This window comes from Eleutherodactylus coqui, chromosome 7 (genome assembly GCF_035609145.1).
Source record: "Eleutherodactylus coqui strain aEleCoq1 chromosome 7, aEleCoq1.hap1, whole genome shotgun sequence".
NCBI classification, from domain to species: Eukaryota; Metazoa; Chordata; class Amphibia; order Anura; family Eleutherodactylidae; genus Eleutherodactylus; species Eleutherodactylus coqui.
Genome location: NC_089843.1, coordinates 64,818,567 through 64,845,826, shown reverse-complemented (window position 1 = coordinate 64,845,826; position 27,260 = coordinate 64,818,567). Strand labels below are relative to the sequence as shown.

At 43.0% G+C, this 27,260-nt stretch overlaps 1 protein-coding gene across 7 annotated transcripts in view; it reads right to left on the bottom strand.

Moving 5' to 3' along the window:
• APBB2 (amyloid beta precursor protein binding family B member 2) overlaps positions 1-27,260 on the bottom strand; it is a 324,093-nt gene that overhangs the window by 81,401 nt on the left and 215,432 nt on the right. For all 7 annotated transcript variants that reach the window (XM_066573153.1, XM_066573149.1, XM_066573154.1 and 4 more), the window contains 2 exons: positions 13,047-13,193; positions 8,005-8,132 (listed from right to left, as the gene is read on the bottom strand). In XM_066573153.1, coding sequence (XP_066429250.1) covers positions 8,005-8,132; positions 13,047-13,193 — 275 coding nt within the window. The remainder of the gene's footprint in view (positions 1-8,004; positions 8,133-13,046; positions 13,194-27,260) is intronic.

The following is a 27,260-nucleotide window of genomic DNA, read 5'->3' as shown; positions in this document are numbered from 1 at the left end:
GTAAATACAGCATGAAGAACCCTCAATACATAGATGCAATACCATAGCCAAGCACAAGACACAAATGCAATACCAAAACCAAGCTCAGTACTTATGTATAACACCATAACCAAGCTCAATCCATAAATACAGCAGAAACCAACCTCAGGGCACAGATACAATACCAGAACCAAGCTCATAAAGTAAATACAGCCTGGGAACCTAGATAATAACATAAATACAACCTCAGAACCAAGCTCATAACATAAATTCAGCACAAACTATTCTCAGGACATTGATACTATACCCATTCTCAGGAAATAGATGCTATACGAGAACAAAGCTCATAACATAAATACAGTAGCAGAAGTAAGCGACTGTGTTGTGGAGGCACCAAATGGGCTAACAGCGACTCCTCAGAACATTACATTGTAAGTATAGCTCCAGAACTAAGCTAACAACAAAAATATAGCCACAGATTGAAGCTCATAATATAAGTACAGACCCAGAACCAAGTTCCTAACAAAAACACAGACCTAAAACCAAGCTGATAACATAAATTCAGCACAAATCCTTTTCTGGATATAAATATTAACACAGAACCAAGCTCCTAACATAAATACAGTAAAAGAACTAAGCAACTGTGTTGCAAAGGTGCCAATGGGCTAACAGTGGCACCTCGGATCATTAGGGAAGAGAAGATGCAGACAGGTTGATGTAGCTCCACAAAATGTTGTCACACTGGGGGAAAAGATTAGGTCAGATGGAAGTAGGGGAGGGGATCGCCTCCAGCCTACATCCACCTGGTGCCCCCTGTATAAGCTGGTGGATGTACAGGTTGCATGTAGCTAAGGCTAAACAAAAGTATCAAGCTGAAATAAATATGTTCACAAGTGTAGAAAGAGACATTATAAATGGCCTCTCCCAGAAAATACACTTGTAGAGCACCAAGTGGTAGAATAGGAGTTCTTGAATGGGAGTCAATTAATTAATTATTAGGCAGCATTCACAAAGCTATACTCAGTATATAGTGCACATTAATAGCGTGCACACCTAATGCAATAGCACAACATGTAAAAAATCCTACTGATATGAAATGGGTTGTCCACTTGAGAAATCCTATTTTCAAATACTGTCTAAGCGAATTCTTTGGAAGTTAGAGTGGTTGTCCAGGACATGTAGCAGTCATAGAGGTGAGGAGTCTTCACCATCAGCCAGAATGGAGTGCTACTCTTGCAGCAGCTCCTCACCTGGTGGACATGGCAGGGGCGGAACTATAGAGGGTGCAGGGGATGCGGTTGCACCCGGGCCCAGGAGCCTTAGGGGGCCATAAGGCCTCTCTTCTCCATATAGGGAGCCCAGTACTATGAATAAAGCATTATAGTTGGGAGCCCGGTTACAGGTTTTGCATTGGGGCCCAGAAGCTTCAAGTTATACCTCTGTGCAGCATGGTTTAGGTATGGGTACGTGTACAGATACAGTTAGAGGGGAGGCCCCAGCTCACCTTTTGCATCAGGGCCCCTGAGCCTTTAGTTACGCCCCTGGCACTGAATGAACATAGATGAACATTCATAGACGGACACTCATACCAGGAGAACGATGGAGAAGGTAAGTATAAAGCTTAAATCCCTGGACTTCACGGGTCACCTACTTTCAGCCCATAAGCTTAGCTGATAGGGCCACAGTCTCTTTAAATGGCCCGCATGTAATGATAGATTTCCTCTGCAGCAGCTGAGGGACAGGCAGGCTTCCATCTTCATGAAAAGACAAAAATGGATATATTGAATAGCTGCAGCTGCTGGCATTATTATTAATGCGTATTTTGTAATAGACACATGAGGGAATTGCTACATATCATAATATTTAAAGAGCGTTTTCAAGCGGTGCTACATTTATATACAAACAGCGAGTCCTGTTTTGTCCTTTACTTATATCACATGCCTCGCATCTTTATTTTTTTTCTCAAATGTATAAAAGCAAGGCAGCAGAATGAGCCACCAGAAGGGACTTCCATCTCATGTACAGTTACAGGACTGAGCCAGAGGTAGCAGCTGTGCTACACCATAAACTAGCTCCATTACTGACTGTACGGCATACGGCCATACACATTACGGATCACTATCAGATACTACCTCACTAGTTACATTTAGAATGCATACAAGGAGCTGAGAGAATCATACATACAGTTTATAATATAATATTAGTCGTAGTACAGATGTGTTCTTCCTTAACCCCTTAAAGATGCAGCTCTTTTTCAATTTTTGGCTTTCCCTCCCCACTCTAAAAAAATCATAACTCTTTTATTTTTCTGTAGACATAGCTGTCTGAGGGCTTGTTTTTTTTTTACGAGACGTATTGTATTTTTCAATATTATTAAATAATGCGTCATATAATTAACTGAAAATTTTTTGAAAAAATTCTGAGTGGGGAGAAATGGAGAAAACCTCCAATTTTTGAGGGGGGGTGGGGGTGGGGGGAGAAAATTGACATGATAACTTTATTTGGTGGGCCAGTGCGATCACGACAAAACCAAATTTATAAAAGAATATATATTTTGTATAATTGTATTTTATATATACATCTATCTCTCTAGCTCATATGTATCTATCTAGCTCACATCTATATAATATCTATCCCATATCTATCTATCTAAAATCCATCTATCTCATATCTATCTATCTATCTATCTCATATCTACCTATCTATCTCCTATCTATCTATCTAGCTCATATCTATCTACCTATCTAGCTCATATCTACCTATCTAGCTCATATCTACCTATCTATCTCCTATCTATCCATCTCCTATCTATCCATCTCCTATCTATCCATCTCCTATCTATCCATCTATCTATCTATATCAAATTTATCTATCCAAAATCCATCTATCTCATATCTATCTTTCTATCTATCTATCCAGCTCATATCTATCTATCTATCTATCTATCTATCTATCTATCTATCTATCTATCTCATATCTATCTATCTCATATCTATCCATCTATCTATCCATCTATCTATCTATCCAGCTCATATCTATCTATCTCATATCTATCTATCTATCTATCTCATATCTATCTATCTCATATCTATCTATCTATCTATCTATCTGTCTATCTATCTCACATCTATCTATCTATCTATCTATCTATCCAGCTCATATCTATCTATCTCATATCTATATATCTATCTAGCTATCTATCTCATATCTATCCATCCATCCATCCATCCAGCTCATATCTATCTATCTATCTATCTGTCTATCTATCTATCTCATATCTATGTATCTATCTATCTCATATCTATCTATCTCATATCTATCTATCTCATATCTATGTATCTATCTATCTCATATCTATCTATCTCATATCTATCTATCTATCTATCTATCTCATATCGATCTATCTCATATCTATTTCATATCCATCTATCTATAAATCTATCTAATAACCGCTGAGTACAGTATTGACACCTGATCCTGCTCCATACAAACTCCACACATCATCTAAGTGACTTCTAAACTATCCATTGGGCGCTTCCACTACCCAACTCGTCCAAGACTCACTCCCCCCTCCATATACCTCAGCCTAGAGAGATGTACTTTTGTCTGCGCATGCACTGAAACAGAAGTCTAATGCCAGCGCAGTCCTTTATGACACATGTCAATCAAGACATCAACAACGGCAAATGACTGCCTGTTTAAACCAGAGGATCAACAACGACAATTTTTAGGTGAGCTGAAACGAAATGACTAGCAACTAGTGAACAAATTATCGCTCATCACCCTGTTGGTGGCCATGTGTATGCTGGATAACCACTGGGTATATAGGCAATTATATGGACAATAGTTGTTCTGTGTAAAGCAACTCTTAACATTTGGAGGGGGGAGTGAATCTCAGACAAGTTGGGTAGTGAACCACCCTTCGGACATTTATATACCTCGTGGGAAGCAGAGAAAAACTTTTTTTTCATGAAATGGCAGATAAGAGAGGTAGTGTTGGATTCATGTGTTAGTGGCACATTATATGTAATGAGAGGCTGGATATGTAAAATACATGTAACAGACTTCTGTTGAACAAACATGAAAGAACACATATGTCTGACGGATGACTCAACAGGTGCCACCCATCAGCCATCTGCTTCCTAGAGGCTCCCATGTTAAAACAGTATACTTTTTACTGTATTGATTGCAATAATATTAAATTGGTGACTGCCATCATAAGAAAAGAACTATATAGCACTGCTTGTGCAGAAAGCTACAAAACAGCAGCATGCCCACACCAGAACAGCTTAGTGAATAAATACTGTACCAGAACCAAGCTCAATAAAATAAATACAGCACCAGAACCATTCTCATAACATACAGTACCAGAACCAAGATTATAACATTAATATAGTAACAAAAGTAAACTCATCGCATAAATACTGCAACAGAATCAAGCTCATAACACGAATACAGCACCAGAACTAAGCTTAGTACATAAATACAGCCACAGAATCAAGCACATAATATTATTACAGCACCAGAACTAAACTCATAACAAATACAGCCCCAGAACCAAACTCATATCATAAATACATCTCCTGAACAAAGTTTAGTACATAAATACTGTACTAAAACCAAGCTCAAAACATAAATATGGTAACAGCACTAAGCAATTGGGTTGCAGGGGCATTAAAAGGCTGACAGCGACACCTAGAAAAATCAGAAGTAACCAAACAGAGTAAGGAGGAGGAGGATTCATGTAGGTCTCCAACATGCTGCTGTATGGAAAAAGAAGATCATGTGGCCGGATGGACCTAAGGGAGGTGATCACCCCCAGCCTACATCTCCCTGATGTCCCACCAACAAGCTGGTGGCCAGCACCCTGTATAACTGCACAGGTCGCATATAGTTAAGGCTTGCCATGGCTTGGACACTGTATATGTTAGTGTCTAGAGCAACATTCACAAGATGTAGCTCATAGACCCCAATGCAGCATCTGTAACCGAGTCGTCCATCTACCATGTGCCATTTATAATACAGGAGTCTTCTCTTGTAGTAAAAGGGCATTTGGAACCCCACAGGAACCCGGATCTGAGTGCAAGTGCTTTCTCTGCACAACCTAAAGCTACAACCTTGCCACAGTAGATTAGCTTAGCTTCTCCAATGATATCTAGGGCACTGTATTGTGGGAAGGTTAGTTATTGCACAGGGTCTGTTATAAGGATGTCCCCACAATGCAAGTTAGCAGAAAGAACTCTGTAACAGACCCCGAACAAGCCCTCTGGGTGCTGGTTGCTTATTTTCTCACCTTGCACTGTCTACTTGGATGAATTGACTGAAGCACCTTGAGTCTCCTTGTTCTACTCCTTGTTCTATGGCTCTGGAGTGACTTCGCAGTCACTGATTTGTAAGGACATTGGATGTCTGCAGTTGTAAATGCATTTGAGTGATGAAAAAGCCACTTTACGTCCCCCAAATTATAAGAAAAACCTGACTGATTTGTTTTTTTATCAAAGGTTTTTGCTGTCAGTATTATTCTTGCCTGCTGCAGTACAGAAGGACGGCTAACTGATCAGGACAGGTGCTCTTATATAAGATGAAAGGGAACACTCGGATGTCTAATGAAGGAGCCGAGACAGCAGGAGGCAAGTCAAAGATCTGCATTACTTCTGACATAGATGATGTAAGGCATTTTACAGACAACGCCACCAGAACAATGACAGTGCAAGGGGAGATAAAAGCAACCGCCTTTGGAAACCAGGAAAAGAGACAATAAAAAAGTGATATACTGTAAGCCTCTAATAAAGGCCTGCCTCTAGTAGCCGCCGGGTCTCCAAGCCCATTCTGCAAAATAGACCTAGCGTTTATTGGAGAAGAGCAGTTAGTAGCAAAGCAGATTCGGGGTCCAGCCTCCATTGCAGAACGGCGCTATTGCCATGTGGACTTGGGGACCTGGCGTTTGAAAACGAGGGTGATATGCAAATGGGATCTGGCAAACAGCTGCTATATGCAAAACGGACTTGGGTACCGTACTTGGCATCTATTTGACATCAGTGGCTTTGCAAAACGCAGCAAACTTGGAGCCACTGGTCTCAAATAGACGCCCATCGTGTACCAAGAAATCCCTTTTTTTCCCGTCATGGCTTTCAACACAACAAAAGCGGGAAAACACCAAGATTTGATTCATTGCTTTCATGATGGTCAAGCGTCTTCTGAGAGCAGAAAAAAGTTGAAGTTGGCACGACAAGGAACATAGAAAGGGCTCACAAGGATGCAGAAGTTGATGACTTGGACGAGTTAGATGAAAAGGCAGCAGTCATTTCTGAAGCTGATGATGAAGATCAATAATGATACTAAAAGATAAGAAAATATCCCTTATATGGTATATAGCCCACCATGGGAAGGGATAATAAAAATGGATATGGTATAGCCCAGTACACATCTGTGGTAGCAGACTAATAAAGGCCTGCCTCTAATACCCGCCCAGTCTCCGGACCATTTTGCAAGTAAACCCTCGTCTGTATATTAGAGGTTTAACGGTACATAAAAGTTCCTTAGCTGGCAAGTAACTATTTCCAGGAACCGTCATGTTCCGGGCTCAGATATGCTTCACAGTGTAAGGGCATAGAACAAAGATGAGGGTGATAACCAGTATGTTACAACGTAACTCCCTCTCTCTATATATGTATATATTACACATCCATATGTAAACCATACAAAATGGGAGAAAACTAGTAATTCTGGATGTAATAATACTGGGAAAAAGTCACACAGTTCTCATTGCGACTCACCGATCGAATGAATCGATCAGGGCTCATTCACATCAGCATCCGTTTTCCGTTCTGCTGTTCCGTCAGAGAAGCAGCAAAACGGAAAAAAAAAAATCGGTTCTGTTTTACTTTCCATGAATTTTATTGGGAATTTCTGAGCTTCATTTTTGCTCAGTTTGCCACTGTGTTCCTGAAGTGCATGCACTGATTGGATGCCCAGTAGCGCCTCTTTATGGTATAGTATAGTACTACATGTCCTGTTCTGCCCTTTATCTCTACCAGGATGAGCGGCTCCTTTGGACACCAGGTGAGGGCGGCTCCATATCTGTTAGTACACTGCATACAGTATAAGATCTTAGAGAAGCTGCTGTCGTCTACATAGAAAGTGATTTACAGCCTCCAGCGGCCCTTTCTGGCTTTTTTATGTTAGGACTTTATCTATATTAATTATCTCATTATATTCAACATATAGGCGTCTTTCCGTGGCCATTATAACTCACAACCACATTCAACGTACAATGCAAAAGGAAGGGTAGATCCGCAGCCAGCTGGAAATAAACCGAAATATTTCAGGTTTTTTTTAATGCATTGAAATTAATTAGAATTAAAAAAAACGGTTTATTTCCATCTTATTTCTACAAATGGAACAAAAAAACGGAAATGGTTAATGGGGGCTAATGCCAACGGGAGTGAGCCCTTACAATGTCAAAGATGGGAACAAGGCATGGATAATAAATATATCCAATATCTAACATAAAAGCTCAAATAGAGATATACAACTCATAAAGTAAGCAGTGCGGCATCTTACAAACTAGCAGCAAGGAGTTCAACCAGAAATAAGGTGCTGAGCTTAGTACATAGGACTGCAAACAATGTGTGGATGCCCATATTAGACATGCAAACCCATAGACCTGTGTCCAGGGGGCATCCAGACCTGCCACCCTTTGCAGCTTCGTCAGGGGATGATGATCAAGGACTAGTTTACTAGACTATAAATGAAGTGCATGATAATGGTTTGCTGCAGCTACTACAAGAATTAACTTGTTACTGTGATTTCCTCACAAGAAAACCTTATAAACAGTTCATATCCACCCAAACTGGAAAGAATATTTACACCAGTAGTGTATGGTATGTGGTCAATAATCATATTTGCAATGATATCATCAAGCACAGCAGCAATCATCCACAATATCCTCACACACAAAACACAACACTCCAAGACATCATAGCATAAAGTAAAACAGCGGTGGAGTAACATCCATTCACTCACCGTCCATTGTCCCGGCCTACTCCCCACACTCGAATGCTTACAATGGGCTGTGAATGTAGGAGGGTGCGGTCCATAGGATCTACCAGATTTAACATGTCATTCTCTAAAATTAGATACATATCTTTACCCTGAAAAAGAAGAAAAGAACAATAATTAGTCAAGTTAGATCGCCAGATTACATATTGTAGGAAGGTTGAGCCATGAAAAGGACTACCGGCACAAGTTTTATTAACATGCATGACATGAGTCTTACTGTCAGATGTCATTCCTATTATATTTTATGACATAGTAATAAAATGAGGTGACCTTGGTGAAATCTTGAAAAATTTAGTGGAAACCCTACCTAGAAGAGTGAAGGACGTATAATTCCCAAGGGTCTAATACAACCAACCACAAGAAAGAGCAAAGTCTGGACCAATATGCATTAAAACCGGCATTTCTGGAGAATTCTGAGGGAGTTCCCAAGCGGAATGTCTCACAGTATGGGAATGAATGTTGGTACCGAATGTTAATTAGATAAATGGGGAGGGGGGGGGGTGTCTCCATTGCCGATTGTCTGATACCATTTCCATTAAAAATGTTCAGTATCTTTTTTCAAAATTAATATGAGATTACAAGATATACATAAGTGGAGCCAACCTCTTTGTTCATTCGCCTCCTGCAGTTCAATGCCAAGTCAATGCTGAGCTAACCTTATAGGGGCAGTTCTCCTGTTTGACACCTTCTCCATTAGTCAGAGCAGAGAGCCGCTGGAAGAGATAGTAACTGCTCTGGAGGATATTAGGGTTTATGAACATTGTGGAGTGGGGTCCTCCTTTCAAGAATCCCTTCTATGAGCTGGAACATTCTGGTGGATTTTAAGCCCTCCATGTATTACAGGATAGCTATTTATCTGAATGGTGGTCATGTGAAACTACAGTTTCCAGTCGGCAACCGCAATGCCCGTCTGGCTTCCCTTGGCCAACCAGTTGTTTACTGGGGGTGCTGTGAGAGGAAACTGGGGCGATCACTTCTTCACTCCAAGCATCACATTCCGAAAGGTGTCGTCTTTAATGTGGACAACCCCTTTAAGTATTGACACAGATTGTTACTAGGAAACTTGACAACCTGATTTAAAACGAATTAGCTGTTCGGCAACGTATGCTAACAATGAGTCTGTCTCAAGTTGATAAGACAGGGAGAAGCACTGAGGAGGAGATAACTTCTACTTGTTTAAGGGAACCTGTCACCAAGTTAATGCTGCCCAAACCACAAGCAGCATGAACTCGGGACTGGTATGTTCAATGACCTTGTGGATGTATTGCTTTGAAACGTTGCGGCATTTCTGACTAAACACACATTGAAGTTTGACTCCGAACAGAGCTCTGAGTGAAAGAGGTGGACCATGCTGACCTCTCCCCGCCCGCGGCATGTAGACTGGCAGCTCTCTTCCGTTTTGTGTAGAGGAGAGAACTGTAAGTCTTCATGCTGCAGGCGGGAAGAGGCCGGTGCTCCCCCTCTGACTCGGAGCTCTGTTCGGAGTCAAACTTCCCAGTATGTTTATTCTGAAAGACTGTAGTGGTTCATAATTGAACATACATGAGGGCAATGTGTGTACCTGTCCTGGGTGTATGCTTCCTGCGGTTCGGCCAGCATGAACCCAATGACAGGTTCCCTTTAACATTTTCAGCAGAAGACCAATTTTTCAGCATATTTCAAGTACCTGCTGTTTCACACTGGAGATCTCGTGCTCCGTTGAACGTTTTCAGCCCTTTTAGCAGCTGAAGACGGCCCCATATAGTGATATATAAGCACTATATGGAGCCGTTCACCTGGAGGAGATGAAAACAGCTGACGGAATAGGAGCGCTCAGCGTGAATGTGCAGGTTCTCTTTAAATATTTCCTCTTGCCATGCCAGAACTAATAATGATTTTATAGTTTTGCATCAATATCGGGTCTTGAGTTTGGTGGGACTAGTTGCAGTTTATACACGCACCATTTGGGGCACGTATATGTTAGTATACAATTTTTATTAATTTTATTTTAGCGGGATGAGAAAAAAAACATTATGCCACCAGTTGTAACTCCACATTGCTGATTGCAGACCCACAATAAGTGCACAGTATATACCTAATGTATAGGTTGCCACGATTAAGGGAATATAAAACGTGGTGGTTTTATTAGTGTATTTGTGTTTTTACAATAAAATGCATTTTAAAAAATGTGTTATTTTCTAGTCCATATTTCTGTTCTGCAAAACATTTTTAATCCCATACAGGGACTTTCATGTAACATCCTTTTTATTACAATATACTGACTTGCTTGTGTATGCTGCTACGTTGTTCCTGTGCATAGAAGTATCCACAGACACCTGTCAGGCAATACTACTAATATGCCCTAAAAGAGTTTTTACAAGAGACAACCAAGGAAACCTTTATCTGGTCCCAGGCTGTCTACATAGTGATGCCAGCCCCAGGCTGTTGCTGTCAATCATAGTTACAAAGGGTCTTCCCAATCCTCCTTGAATAGGGCATTGAAAACCTTAAAGCAATCCTCCAGGCCTAAACAAATAAAGATGGCCACACTGCTGGTCTTACCAACTGTGCATTAGTATGTATTGCTGCTCTGACTGGCCAGCACTGCTCATGTAGACAGCACTGCTCATGTGGACAGCACTGCTCGTGCGGACAGCACTGCTCGTGCGGACAGCACTACTCATGCGGACAGCACTGGTCAATCAAAGCAGGTGTAATGTCTTAGACTAATGATCCATACTAATGTACAGTGTACATCAACTAGTCAGAGACGTGGTGCAGCAATCTTTGTTTCTCCAGGCATGGAGGGTTGCTTCAACTGTGTTTATGTTCTTATACCAAAAGCCGTGGCACAAGTGCAACAGTGTATTACAGTCATTCCCTGCCAGGGATTATGATAGCCCAGTGGCAGTGCCCGCACAATCTCACTGACATAATAGTAGTTCAAGGTGCATCAACCACCTAGGGCCCTTAAATACTATTATGGGATGGAGTAAATGAACTTTTCCCTAAACATCATATTACTATACATGTCGTAATAACAGGAACTGTAGGGAGTCTTCAACTAGTAGTATATAATTAATAAATAGATTACCATTACATTTGTGCTTTAATCGTAAATGATGTTCCACTATTCAGTGATCTCATTTATTAAGTGACCTAGATGTGCAGTTACAACCGAACATTAGTTGCATCTCTTTGAAGTCTCAGTAGTGAACTACATGGAGATGCCAGCCTGTAGCCCGTAATTAATATTTCATGTGCCTAGTTTATATAATGCTTAGGAGAACGGCTTAGTAAATCTCAGCATATCTTTTACACCTAGGTAAGCTCTTCTGCTTTCGGATATAGTGGATGTAGAGAAGTCCTGTATACAGTTTGTAAGGTATATGTTAAAGGAACACTAAACCTAGAAATGAGTGGTAAATGTGAAGATATACACTGCTCAAAAGAATGATGAGAGCGCTTCCCCCATATATCTGATCTCAAATTAAATTGAAATTAACTCTATCACATCTGCCATGTGAGCTCAGTGTGAACATGTGCTCATCTATGAAGACAAGGGGCGCCAATAGTGGATTTCTGGTGTTTTGTGGTGAAAGCCTACTGAGCTGCATGGTGCTGGGCTGTGGGCACAGGTCCCACTACAGGACATTCGGCCCTCGTGGAGTCTGTTTCTGGGAGTTTGGTCAGATACATGTAGGCCAGTAGCCCAATGGAGGTCATTTTGTAGGGCTCTCGCAGTGCTCCTCCTTGCACAAAGGAGCACATACCGGTCCTAATGCTGGTTTATGCCCTTCTATGGCCTTCTCAGCTCTCCTCATGTAATGGCCCGTGTCCTGGTATCTACTCCATGCACTTAAGACTGTGCCGGGAGGCACGACAAACCTTCTTGCAACGTATGGATGTGCCAACCTGGAGGAGCAAGACTACCTGTACAACCTGATTGTGCTGCAGGTACCGGCTCATGTACCAGTAATGGCTGCAGGTACCGCCTCATGTACCAGTAATGGCTGCAGCTACCGGCTCATGTTCCAGTAATGGCTGCAGTTACAGGCTCATGTTCCAATAGTGACAAGGAGACTAGCAATACTAGAGAAGAATCAGGAATAGAGATGAGCGAACGTACTCGGCCACGCCCCTTTTTCGCCCGAGTACGGCGATTTTCGAGTACTTCCGTACTCGGGCGAAAAAATTCGGGGGGCGCCGTGGGTGAGTGGGGGGTTGCAGTGGGGAGTAGGGTGGAGAGGGAGAGAGAGAGGGCTCCCCCCTGTTCCCCGCTGCTACCCCCCGCGCCGCCACGCCTCCCCCCGCCCCCCGGCGCCCCCCGAATCTTTTCACCCGAGTACTGAAGTACTCGAAAATAGCGGTGCTCGATCGAGTAATTACTCGAAACGAGTACGTTCGCTCATCTCTAATCAGGAACGATAGGGAGAGAGGATTTTCTAGCCCCGCGCGATCTTTAGAGGACAAGAGTGCTGGATCGCGGGCGCAGGTGACCATAAAAACTACATCACCTGGCTCCCTGTCACGTCCCCTAACAGCGAAGTACACAACTTACTGTAAACAGTTATCAACTTACATGAAAATGGCCAAATTACACAAAAAAGCTATACTTTAAACCTTGCAATAAAACCATCACATATTCAAATAGAGATTTCACTTTTAATATCATTCTGAGTTCCCGTCTTTAATTTAGCTTGCCCATATCTTACCCATCAACAGGTTTGTGTTCACCACTTAAAATGTACTCATCGTTTACATGTAGAAATCAGTAGTGTAGCAAGGTAATAAACTATGTAATATGTAACATTACTCTTTCTCCACTTATCAGGGGCTATTTTCCTCTATACTTGGGTTCTTCACTATGTGTAACTACTCAGAAACTCTGCACTCACTGAAGTACTTCTACAGTATAACTCATGGATTTTCTCACTGAGGGATCATATTACATAGAGCAGAAGACCATTCAATATAGTAACTGGTATTAATAGCTTTTCCTTGGCTGGTGAATGGTTAAAGCTTACCTCTCCCCAAATGCCAACTGTATCTCTGATGTCATTCTTGCTGTATGATAGTTGTCTAATACAGTTGTTCACAGCAACACTACTTTTCCCTGGCGCCAGGTCCTCTTCTGCCATTTCTACCCAGCCCAAAGAACGCACAGCAAAGCACTGGTGGGGAAAATAACAACACGTCATATACACAGTAAGTAAAGATATGAAGAAAAAGGTCTATTACACAGAATTCTTTACATCATGGAGGTTTTAAAGTACAGTTTGTATCATCAAAAACATAAAATACTTCTCAGGTGCATCATGAACACCTGTGCATAGGCTTATTAAAGGGGTTGTCTCTCTCTGTTTTGCTGCAGGAAACAGACAGCTCTGTATATTGCACAGTGGCCCTACGTGGTACTGCAGGCTGAGTTCCATTCATTTCAATTGCACTCAGCATGCAGAGCCAACTTTGGCCACTGCACAATGTAAGAGCTACCTGGTTTTTGCTACAAAACAACTAGAAGTGGGACAAACTCTTTAATATGTATCATGCATACTTGTATGGATATTTAAAGGGGCAGTCCAAGTAAACAAAATCTGAATTCAAAAACAATTGAATGTTATGTAACACATTGTGACTCCACCTGTACTGATTGAACAATAGGGAAACCCCCATTGACTAAGGCAATGGAAACGCCCAGTTGTCATTTCCAGGAAGAATGATAGAGGAATGACACAAAGCAGAATTCTAAAATTAGAAAAAATGCCCCAGAATTGCTATTTTATGGAGAACGGAAGCATTTACTAAAGCAGACATGTGAGGAGAGCAACTTGCATGTATTCTTTCTTATGCCAATATGGAATAAAGTGAATAGAGAATGTTTTGGTGCTGCTTTTAGGTGGTTGATACAATGTATGGTGGTTTGCAGGCATATGGAAATATGCTAACCTAGAAAACAGTTTATAAAACCTGTAAAATTAAAAATGCATGTATATATACTCCTGGGGAAACGTCTTAGATCTGCATGAGAGATGAAACTGCATGTACACTAATTTTCTTCAGGAACTATAATATTCTCTCCTTGGAGCAGTCTTTGTCTACGGCAGCAGTATTTCCTTTAGAAGAAAGTCTCCTAGCTCTTCAGTGCCCCAGATATTGAAGAGGCTTTCTGTTTGGACAATCAATCTCTTTTTCTTGGAAGAGTATCCTGGCAATAAACTAATCACAGTGTCCATCTGCTGGGGCCCCCAGCAACGAGCTGTAATCCCCCTGTAACACCACCACAGGGGAAAGCAAAGCATTACACATTGGCTATTGAAATCAATGGACTGCCAAATAATGCATTTATAATGCACTCCAGAGCAAGGGAAGTTCTTTGTAGCTGCTCTCTACTCTCACTAGTAGAGGGACTCTTTCTATTAAAAGCTATGGAAACCTTTGTGCAACAAAAAATGATATATATACCTTACTAAGTTCCTTCAAAAAATGCACTTATCTGTAGGTTTGTTGTTTTTTGGGTGTTATTTGCATTGAGTTTTCCTTTTCATGCATTTAGAAAGACTCATACTTGTTTTACCAGTTCGCTATATTCACGTTTTTGGCTGCAGGGTATTTGCAGCACTGACCATCTGGTCTCTCTCATGAAAGTGAACAAGCTCAGCTCTGCCTACACTGTCCTCTTTCAGAGGCCTTGTAGTATATCCATACACACTCAATACTATCTCTGCATCCGCTCTCTTAGTGGTAACTGGTCTGTTCACCCTCTCTGCTAATAAGGACATAAAATTCACCCAGAGTGCATTATAACCCTCTATAGTAGTAGCTTTCTCTGCTCTCTCTCCTCCTGATCTCCTCCACCATTCTCCAGCACTGTCATACAGCCATCTATAATAGCTCATTGGAATGGCAGCAAATGCTGGTTCACAATAGGCTAGCGGAGGGGTCAGTCAGTTTACTCTGACTGACAGAATTTGCTAAGATTTCAGTCCTCCAACCTGCAGTACCTTGGAAGACAATACAAGCGTAGAAAGCAAATAATCAGAAATTTGTAATGAAAATCAATTACAAAAAGTCTTCATTTCCAAAAACACATTGATTAAAAAAGAGTGCAATAGTGCAGAGAGCCTTTAAATTAGAAAACCTCCTTAAACATACATTTCTTAATGCTGGGGGGATGCATAGAGCATACGAGAGTTTGTAATCTAATTCCTTTCAGTTCTTCCTTGTGATTCCGTTGTCTTCTTCTCTACACCTCAGCTCTGATGAAAGTTCTTTTTGTAATTACCTTCAGTGGTAATATGGTTTGCATGCTTGAATTAAACGTTACTCTATTATTCATCCCGTAAAAGAGCATATGAAAAATTAAATTGCCCAGTGAAAGTCACTTGGTATCCCAACAGACCGCAGGAAAACAGACCTGTCTCTGACAGCTGCCGCTACACTGATAACAAATACTGGACAAAAACAAAGGAAAGGAAAATGAAGCAGAAACAGACGCTCATCCTGCTGCTCGTCCTCTGGACACTAAAATGGAACCATTATTATAAATCAGCACTACACTGTTACTACCAAATATGTTACCAATGAATACATCTTTCTTAAAACAGACTCTAGGATCTAATGTGGGATTCTTAGGCCCTTTTGACATCTATTTCCATTATTTGGCTCCTTACTCAGAAACTGAGGGATCAGGTTACATGCTGCCAATTGAAATCTATGGAGAGGAGGAAGCAGCTGCAGTATGAGAGAGAGGCAGAGACACACAGATGCTGCTGCAGCTTCTACTAAGTTACATCTCGCCTATGATGGATTCATAGCTGCACTACTTAATACTGCTGAATAATGTCCTCCATGATGCTGCTGCTTCTGTTAGTGTGCTACAGAGCAATAGGGGAACAGGATCTCATCTTCTGAGTGCTGTCTACACAGACCAGCTCAGGGAAACCCAGCTCCTAGATATGGAGCTTGCAGAGGGAAAAAGTACTGAAAAATTTGATGTACAGGTCCTATAAATGGCAAGATATAGTGCTACTCCCCAAGTACAAGTGACCGCTAAAATGAGAGATATGCTGTAAATTGGCTGCGTTTTTAAAATTGATGGAGTACCCTTAGGTCAGGCCAGCAACATCTGATCTCTGAGGGTACAATTCTCGGCGCCCCCGCCAATCAGTTGTTCAAAGGGGCTCATGAAATTGCTGAAGCCTCTTTAATGTTTATGCTGGGTTGCAGTCTAGTTTGTACTCCGAATGCTGCATTTGTGAAGCCGCTGAGTATTGTAGTTTTGTTTAATTCTTTTGAATGAGACAACGCATTCTATCAGAAGATCAGACCGTTATCCTAAGTCACAGCCACCAGGGAACAGCAGTGGGGCATTACACTAGTCATCAGGGGACATCCATGGCTATTCTCATTGCTGGACGCCAAGGATCTGCATGTCTCATTCTTACAGGTAATGTAAACTGCTTACTCTCAATGGACACCAGGTATTATAATCTACCACAGTTATTACTCGCCGATTGGTAGGAGTTCGACCACTGGAACCCCCAACAATCCAGAGATATTGCCCTTGATGCTTTTGAAAATTGTGACAATGATGGCTACTCAAGCACTCCACTTCTCCATTCACTTCAATGGGAACTGCCCGAGATAGCTGTCAGGTTTGTGCTGCTGGAGTCTGTTGTTCTACAGGGTTCCAAGAGCACACCTTGAGAGCGATATCTTAGCTGGCTGGGTGTAGTTTGCTCCTGTCAGCCAATCCCCAGGGTCTGAGCTCATATATAAATACAGTATCTGTCAGTATCTGTTTGGTGTCCAGGGTGAGCAGTCATGTTCCTTCTGTGTTGCAGCTTGCTATGTGACTTGTGTCCTGTTACCATTGTGTTGCAGCTTGCTATGTGACTTGTGTTCTGTTACCTTTGCGGTGCTGCTTTCTGCGTGAACTGTGTCCTGTGTTGCTGGATCAGGTGTCTTGTTAGAGTAGGGACCGCGAGACACAAGGACCCTTGATCGCTGGGCTCACGACGTAAGTGACTTGGCCAATTCACGAACTAGTCCCTCGTATTTATATTCAGCAATTCCATCTACTTTAGTGTGTGGGGATGTTTGTGTACGTTTGTGTGGGACTTGTGCTTATTTGCCCACACGAACGTAACAATAGCCAAGTGTTTGTGCTTTGCTGTCTTTGGCAGTTCCCCGTAAAATGAGTGAAGCAATGGCATGCATGTGCAACCACCGCTGTCAAAATTTCAGGATGTGCAGAAGATGAAATCCCTACATCGGTGGGGGTCCCAGTGGATGAACTCCTACCAATCGGTAAGTAATAACTTGACAAGATGGGATCACGCATTTAACTGTCAACTGCGGTAGATTATAATACCCGGTGTCCATTGAGAGTAAGCAGTTTACCGAGATGGTATAAGGGGGGAACCCAGTCATTCCAGCTGTGTAGTTTGTGTTTCGGTATTACTGTTAATTATGACCTGTTATTTTAAGAGAGGGATGCTGGAGGACCTGAGGGTGTGGTCATTCCTCCAGATGAGGACCTCAGGGTGTGGTCATTCCTCTGGATGAGGACCTCAGGGTGTGGTCATTCCTTGGGATGAGGACCTCAGGGTGTGGTCATTCCTCCAGATGAGGACCTCAGGGTGTGGTCATTCCTCCAGATGAGGACCTCAGGGTGTGGTCATTCCTCCGGATGATGCTACACCAGACAGTGGCAGTAGCTGGTGGGCTTCTGAAGTGTAACGGCATAAAACATTGCAGCTCTCTGTAGCCATCTGGGCCATATGGGTAAGCAGCATATACCACCTAATGAGTAGACAGATCAGCAGCATTGAATATCTCTGCCTAGGAGGAACGGAGGGACCATTACCAAGCATCCCCTAATAATCTCGCTCTCCTGTTATCAGTTACTGGTCAAAACTTGGACACTGTGAGTAGATTGACATCTTGGAACTGTTGCGCGGAAACACTTGTGAAAATGGTTATAGTTAAACCTGAATACGGAAGTTTACGACCGGTAACTGACTCTCAAGTTAAAGACTGCAGCAATAATGGCCGTGCTAATGATTAGTAATGTACCCCAGGTCACAGGAATGCTAAAAGACATCTTGTAGATGAACTGGCCTTGATGAGTTTATTCATAAAGTTCAGTCGCAATGTCCAGCTACAATAGTTTTCCCCGCCGCCTACATTGGGTACCCCTCCATAGGTGCCACCATAAAGAGATGCCTCATTCGCCTGCCCCGACCTTAATGTGGCCGGATCCCGGTCATAGGGGACTGATAACTCTCTTGCCTACAATGGATAAAAGTACCATAACCCTTCTCTGGAACAGACTGTGAGTCTCCTGGCACTGTTACCCACGCCGGCCGCACCAGGACAGGGAGAGACCTCAGCCAGCACCCGTCACCCTCACAATGTAAGCATTTTTCACTTTGCGGCAAGTTGAGTTACTTTGGGTGTTTTTTGCTTCCCTCTGGATCAACTGAGGTTTATGGATATAAAGGGCCTTGATAAACGTTTGCAGTTTTCTTAACCGACTAACTTTGAAATGTGTGGAAGTTAATATTCTGAATTTTAAAATCATGAATCACTTCGTATATTCCAGGTTCCAGATGCCGACTGTACGATTGACTAGCAGGAACTATATGATGAATATCCTTGAAAATATCTGCTGTGGCCCCATATGAGTAGTCTGATGAGAAAGCAGTTGCCGCTATATGACAGTGGAAGGCAATATACTGTAATATGATTTATTGCATAATTGTGTTGTTGTGAACCTTATTTTTTCCTGAAATTTACTCTAAAGGCACAGGTTGCTCATTAAAGGGGTTGTCCAGTTGTAAACTGTTGATGGCTTATTCTCAGGATTGGCCATCCATAGTAGATCAGTGTGGGTCTGCAGCCATAGACACCCGCTGATCAGCTGTTCTCAGCTCATACAACAAGCTGATTTCTGCAGCAAGCAGACAGCTCCATTCCCGCTGCAGTGGCCAGTCTTGGTATTGCAGGCCAGTCAATTCAATAGGATTTTTGCTGGTATTACCAAGCCTGGCCACTGAATGGAGCTGTCTGCTTCCTATAGAAATCAGCTCAATGCATAAGCACAACAACCCAGCGATCAGTCGATTGGCGGGGGACCTGGGAAACGGGCCTCCATTGATCTGATATTGATGACTTATCCTGAGGATAACTGGACAAACCCTTTAAATGCCTCACTCAAGGGTAATCAAAGAATCTATTTCTTCATCCATATAACTACAAGTTCAGTTTTTTTCAGCAGGAGATGATGTACCAGTTAGCCAGGGGTTAAACAGTGTAATGCTTTCTAGATTATGAAAAAGAAAAACAATCTGTCCACCTCTATTATAAGACTGGCTACACAAACCTGCCATAAAATAATTACAGTACTTACTGATCTACATGAATAAACTGCGTGTGTAACAGTAAACGGATAACTAGTAATTATGGAGGCCATTACCCAAATAGTAGAGGAATAAAACGAACAGGAACGTGACCTCTGTAACAGTATACAGAAATATTCAGTGCAACACTGCCCTCTAGTGGCTATTTTATGTGTTTTACTGATGCTCAGAAACTGTTCTCTATAAGGGCTTCTACCCACTAGCGTTTTTTTTTTTATTGCTGCAAAATTGCTGCTTTTTTATGCAAATGTCAATGAGACCTTCTAAAGTTAAAACTGCATCGCACAAAAATCGCAAGCTTATGCTTCTGCGATTTTTGTGTGATGCGATTTTAACATTAGTCTGCCTGTCCACGGGCGTTGTGATATCCCACGGCGGGAGCCGCCGCCGGGGAGCAGGAGCCTGCTCACAGATCTCTGCGGTCAGCCTATCTGACAGATAGGCTCATTGCAGAGAATCACGGCAATTCGCAGCATGCTGCGATTTGCCAGCTGCGAGCGGAGAATCGCTATGATTCTCGGCTCGTGGACAGGGGGGCTGCGCTCTCCATAGCAACGCTATGGAAAGCTTGCACTGCGTTCCCCACGGACGGATTATTGCCACAGGGAACGCAATGCAAAAACACCCGTGGACAGGCAAGTCCCATTGACATCTGCATAAAAAAACCGCTAGTGGGTATTTACCCTAACTGTGGGTCTGGGAGGGAGGGTAACATTTCTCAGTATGGACAGCAACACAGGAAGAAGCACCACAAGGCTTTAGGGAGTCTTATCTGGGCCATGCAATGATCGTCTGCTGAAATAAAATAAAACCGCACGTGTGAATACACAGATTAACTTTAATAGATCGGACTTCTGTCAGTTTCAAACTCAAACAGTGAGAAAAGTTTGGTACTGTGTTCATTAGTAGAGCAAAGTGTGATTGTTCCCAGCAAGAGACCTGGAGCTACTAGTGGACTGTAGACTTAAATGGAGCAATCAATGCCAGTCAGCTTCTGCAAAAGCTAATAAGGTCTTGAGGTGCATTAAAAGAGGTATAGGGGCGAGGGCCGAGAACAGTATCCTTCCATTATATAAGGCACTAGTCAGGCCTCACATGGAATACTGCGTACAATTCTGGACACCGGTGCTCAGGAAAGATGTCACAGTGCTGGAGGGGGTTCAAAGAAGGGCAACTAAATTAATAAACGGAATGGGAGGACTGGAATACCCTGAGAGGCTATCCAAATTGGGATTATATACTCTAGAAAAAAGACGGCTAAGGGGCGATCAAATAACCATGTATAAATACATGAGGGGACAATACAAGGATCTCTCCCATGATCTGTTTATACCCAGGACTGCGACGGTAACGAGAGGGCATCCGCTACGTCTAGAAGAAAGCAGGTTTCATCAACAACATAGAAAGGGATTCTTTACTGTAAGAGCAGTGAGACTGTGGAACTCTCTGCCTGAGGATGTGGTGATGGCAAAATCCATAGAGGAGTTTAAAAGGGGACTAGATGCCTTTCTAGAGTGCTATGATATTACAGGATATAAACATTAAGTGACCGGTGGGGTTGCTGATCTCAAATGTTGATCCAAGGATTACTCTGCCTACCATTATGGAGTTAGGAAGGAATTTTTTTCCTCCATAGAAGCTAATTGACTCGCTGTTTTTGTTTTTTTTTTGCCTTCCTCTGGACCAACAAGGGGGAGGTTAAAACAGGCTGAACTAGATGGACATGGTCTTCATTCAGCCTAACATACTATGTTAGGAGAAGCCAAGTAATCTGGTAGATATGATACCTTTTAATGGCTAACAAAAATACATGATGTAATCGCGAGCTTTTGAACCAATGCAGGGTTCTGCTTCAGGCTTACAGAACCCTGCGTAGGTTCAAAGCTCGCTATAACATCATGTATTTTTGTTAGCCATTAAAAGGTATCATATCTACAAACTCAGACAGAACTTAGACATTAAAATCACCCATGTGAATAAGCTCTCAAAGAGTACCTACACTTTTTTAACTGTACAGAGTAGGTGATTCTAAGCATTTTAGAAGTATGTTTTATTTGCGTATTCTGTACATTTTTCTTATAAAACTCCTCTTCTGTTAAAGGGATGATAAATCCATCTTCACCTAGCTGTATAACAGTAGAGGGCACTCCAGATGTGTCTGCACAACTGTTCTATTCACATACTGTACACCAGTTTATTTATTAATAAGTGTCTCCATTACATATCATTTATTTTCAAGAGCCATATGCCCCCAATCTGTCCCCCCCCCCCCCCTCCCTGTGTTTTACAGCTCTCCCGTCCTGTTCGTATACCACCATCCCTGGAAGCAGTAAAGGAGAATTGTTCTATTCTGCAGACAGCTTCTCCCCTCACAGCACCCGCTTCCCGCTGAACCCGATGCACTGACAGGGGCTCAATGCATGGGGTTTTGACATATAGAAGTGTATATCTGATGCACTGAGAGCCTTATCCGTGCATCGGGTCTGGCAGGGAGCAAGCGCTGTAAGGAGGAGAAGCCATCTGCAGCGAAGAATGGCATCTCCTTCGCAGCTGCCGTGGACAGCGGCATATGAGCAGGACGTGGGAATTATAAAACACCAGGGGTGGTGGGACACAGGGGTATTAAAGAAAAATTATATATAATAGAGACACTTATTAATAAATTGTAATATGGGAACAGAAAAGTTGTGTCTGTGGTAGTTCTACAGAGAACTCCAGCAGACTCAGTTGGATGGAGCGCCTTCTACTGTTATACAGCTAGGTGAAGACTCATTTCTCAGCTCCATCTTCACCTCGCTGCATAGCAGAAAGGAACAGAATAGGCTAATATAATGTATTTGAAAAGCACTTAGAATTACGGCAGCGGCTCACCGTTAATCATGCGCAGTGCAGATTTTTTCTCAATGTTTGTATTTCCCGCATTGTCGCTTAGAGACGACGTGTATACCGGCGGCCTTGTACGCAATGTTAATTGTGTATGGACTGTGAGTCGGACGATCTCTATAGACTTCGCAGCAAAATAGAGCAACAAGCAGAATATTTCCCTGCTCGTAGAATATGCAATTCGTATCCACGAGTCTAAGTAAAAAAAAAGAAAGCACGTGCCTTTTAATGCGTGCGATTGACTGCGAATTCCACGCATGGATGCCAATTGCGGATTCCGCAATAGGAATCTGTTCCTGTGAAAACGGCCTTAAGGGGTTGTGCGAGTTGTAAGAATTCTGGACAATCCCTTCCTCATACATTAAAATAACAAATGGTGTTAAAATACTCACCTCTCCCCTGCCCAGCTGTGTCCTGCGTCAGCGCTTGGAGATGGATCACTGATCTATAGTTCATTGGCTGAGGTCTCCTCTGGCGCCCACTGTCACTGGCAAAACACAGGGTACGGAGTGGAAGCAGACAGCTCCGACCTTTATCTAGTGGCCAGGCCTGGTAACTACAGTTCTCGGTTCCCACTAAAATCAATGAGAGCTGCGCCTGCAATTACCAGGGACAGTCATTATACAGGGGTCGGAGCGTCCCGTTTCCTCCCTATTTTGCCGGTGATAGTGGATGCCAAAACAGCTGATGAATTGGGGTCCTGCGCAGCGGACCCTAGCTAATCAAATACTAATAACCTATCCGGAGGATGCGTAAATTAAAAAAGCCTGGAAACCCCCTTAATAGTATATAATTACAATATGTTATTATAGTACATCCTTCAGACAGCCATAGAGTAACATGATAACTTTGTGCCTGCCAGCAGCTGTCATTAGATGGAACTTACCGCACAGAGATTTACCATAGACGTCTGCAGTCAGACATTTACCCCCTTTGTTCTACCCTGCCACAGACTGCAGGAGACTCATCATTATCGGGCCCCTATATTACTACTTTGTAGTATAAAAGGCATCTAAAAGTATAAAATATCACCCACCACTTCTACCCAAGAACACCAAAGTTAGTGACATTAACCCTTCCACTTCATTAGACCACCAGGAAAGTTTAAATTTGCGTGAAATATTTTTTCCTATTCGCTCTTGTCTAAACCTGGAGTGTGTCCCATAGTCTGGTGCCCCTACAGTCTGAAGAATATAGAACCGTGCTTCCCCCAAAATAAGACACTGTCTTATATTATTTTTTCCCAGAAAAGAGGCACAGTGTCTTATTTTCGGGGAGTGTCTTGCAATACTTACATAGTAGCCGGCGTTTGGGTCCCTCGCGCTCGTCTCCATCGCTGCTGCAGGCTTCCGTGTAGTCTTCAACGGTGACAGAGCATTTCTTTCTGGTAGCGGGTATGGAAAACCCCGCCTCCAGCAAGCGTTTGCTCTGATTGGTTCATCGAGCGCTGCGTCAGCCAATCAGCGCCGGCACTCGATTAACCAATCACAGCCATTCATTGAATGACATCATTGAATGGCTGTGATTGGTTAATCGAGTGCTGACGTGGCGCTCAAGGAACCAATTAGAGCAATCGCTTGCTGGAGGCAGGGTATTCAAGCCCCACTACCAGGAAGAAAGGCTCTGTCACTGGACTACACGGAAGCCTGCAGCAGAGCTGCAGCCCAGCACAAGGGGCCAGAACGCCGGCTACTAGGAGAGTTATGCTTTCTTTCCCGCTGTTGTGTGGCTGGGGCTTATTTTCGGGGAAGGGTTTATAGTTAGACCCTCCTCTCCCCCCCAAAAAATCAGGGTAGGGCTTATTATCGTTGTAGGTCTTATTTTCCAGGAAGCCCGATATGTAGCTCCCAATGAACTCGACATAAAATTTAAATGCAGTGAACTCCTCCTAGTGGCAGCAGAAAGAACTATTTGGAGCATGGTTTCTGTCTACTATATGGAGAGGTCCAGAGTAAACTTGCAGACTGCTGATATAGTGAAGGTCCAGACTGCACTTCCAGGATGCTGATACAGTGGAGGTCCAGACTACAATGTACTACTGTACTGATATAGTGGGGGTCCAGACTACACTGTACTACTGTACTGATATAGTGGGGTCCAGACTACACCATACTGATATAGCGAAGGTCCAGACTACACTGTACTGATATACCGTGATTCCCTGAAAATAAGCCCTATCCCTATAATAAGCCCACCCCAGTTTTTTTTTTTGGGGGGGGGGGGGGGGTTGGGGGGGGGTATTCAAGCCCCACTTCCAGGAAGAACTGCTATGACGGCCTGAAGGAGGATGCGGCAGCCTGCAGCAGCGATGGAGACCAGCACGAGGATGTGAGTATTGTTTTTTTTTTTTAGCCTAGCTAAGGCTTATTTTTGGGAGAGGAATAATATATCAAGCCTCCCCTGAAAATCAGGGTAGGTCTTATTATCGGGGTAGATCTTACTATCAGGGGAAAATGGTATATCTACCGCATTTCCCAGAAGAGAACATCAGCAGCATCAGGGGTGTTTAAATAGATGCAGTAAATTTGTTGAAATTAAAACGTCACCTTTAATTCATCTCGCATAAAATACAGCAACGTTTCGACTGTGCAATTAACAATGCATTGGCTTGAAAAGACTGTTAATTGCACAGTCGAAACGTTGCTGATGTTCTCTTCTGTGATGATTCTACTTGGACGAAGGGTCTGCGTCTATTTTCGGCTCTGCATCTAAAGCCTACTTACAAGCTCTAGTGAGTATTTTTTCTCCTATTTTTAGACGTGCTGCAACTACTCCCTATCTTTGGACTGCGTACCGCATTTCCTAGTTCAACCCAGTTGATGATGCTGGCTCTGGTTAATTACTTCTTTTATTCCCCCAATAGCACAGGGAAGATCAGTTGATATTCCATCTACTTTCTGATGGAACATGACATCCCTGAATGGCTGTGATTGGTTCATTGAGGGCCACTTCTGATTGGCTGAGCCAGCGAGGCTTGTGATACAATCACAGCACTCGCTTGCTGAAGGCGGGGTATTCAAAGCCCCATCACAGGGAAAAGAGTGCTGTGTCAACACTGAGGACACGGCGGCCTGCCGCAGTCCTGGAGACCAGGGCTAGGTGAGTATAAGACACCCCCAAAAATAAGACACGGTGCCTCTTTTGGAGCAAAAATTTATATAAAAGACAGTGTCTTATTTTTGGAGAAACACAGTAGCAAAGGTCCAGACTGCACTTCCAGGGTGTTGATATAGCGGAGGTCCGGACTGCACTTCCAGGGTGTTGATATAGCGGAGGTCCAGACTGCACTTCAAGGGTGCTGATACAGTGGAAGTCTAGACTGCACTTCCAGGATGCTGATATAGCGGAGGTCCAGACTGCACTTCAAGGGTGGTGATACAGTGGAAGTCTAGACTGCACTTCCAGGGTGCGGATATAGCAGAGGTCTAGACTGCACTTCCAGGATACTGATGTAGCGGAGGTCCAGACTGCACTTCCAGGGTGCTGATATAGCGGAGGTCCAGACTGCACTTCCAGGGTGCTGATGTAGCGGAGGTCCAGACTGCACTTCCAGGATACTGATGTAGCGGAGGTCCAGACTGCACTTCCAGGATACTGATGTAGCGGAGGTCCAGACTGCACTTCCAGGATACTGATGTAGCGGAGGTCCAGACTGCACTTCCAGGGTGCTGATATAGCGGAGGTCCAGACTGCACTTCCTGGGTGCAGATATAGCAGAGGTCCAGACTGCACTTCCAGGATACTGATGTAGTGGAGGTCCAGACTGCACTTCCAGGGTGCTGATATTTTGGAGGTGCAGACTACACTGTACTGATATAGCAGAGGTCCAGACTGCACTTCTAGACTACCAATAAGGCAAGGATTCAGACAACAGCTCAACTTCTGTGTAGGACAAATACGGACTACATAACAAGACTGAAGTTCCAGAAAGCAGTACAGACTATAAAGCCAGACTGAAGTAAAACAGGGGGCTTCACAATGCACTCATTGCTCTTATAGACCTCAATACTGTGTAATAATCAAACAACTAAACATGATGACATGGGTATGTACAATAGGAGCCCTCATTAAAACAAAATACTTTCTACTGTATGAAAAATACTATGCTCTAATCAATTTCAGTAGGATATTAGAAGCTTAAAGGGAATGTGCTATCATATGGGGTGTAATCAAGTAAAAAGAAAAAGGGCAGAACGAAACCAGTAGGACTGGAAGTCAACTGCAAGGTCTGTGGACTACAGAGGCTGAAAAAACTGCTGCATTATGGATGCTGCCAGCCTGGTGCCACTGATAGACCAGAGATCATACTAGCATCAATTGTGGACAGTAGAGTGAAGAGAACACTGGGGGTTCGGCCCAACCGGACAGTAGCAGAGGTTTATTAAAAACCAACAAGTAACGCATTTCAGGGTGAAAAACTTCTCGTTAAACAGCTGGATATAATGATTAGGCAGCAAAACAGTCACTCATGACCAAAAATAACCAGGGAGGTTTGCCATGGGCAAGAGGTGGATCGCAGAGATTTCACCATGTATATTTAAGTGTCAATCACAATGCCTTGCAGATTTCCCTCTGTCCACTAAGCCTAATAATAGACCCAGACTTCCTGTTCTGTACAGCAAGTTCAGGGGCCATAAACACAATGGACAGGAGGGGACTCATTGACTTCTATGAGTGAGACTGTTGTGGGCATGCTCTGTGACCTGTGCAGGGAGGGGGAGGAGGTGAGCTGTGAACATCACCTATTATGAATGGTACATCCTGTGTTATCTATATATAGGCATTATCTTCATGGTAATCCTGCCTGTCATGATAATGAGATGACTGCTGAAAAATGATCTCTACATAATAGGAAGTATCATTAAGCTTAGTGGTCACAGTGAAAACTGCAGGATTTTAGGGATGTAGTTTTATATACACAGTGGCATAGAA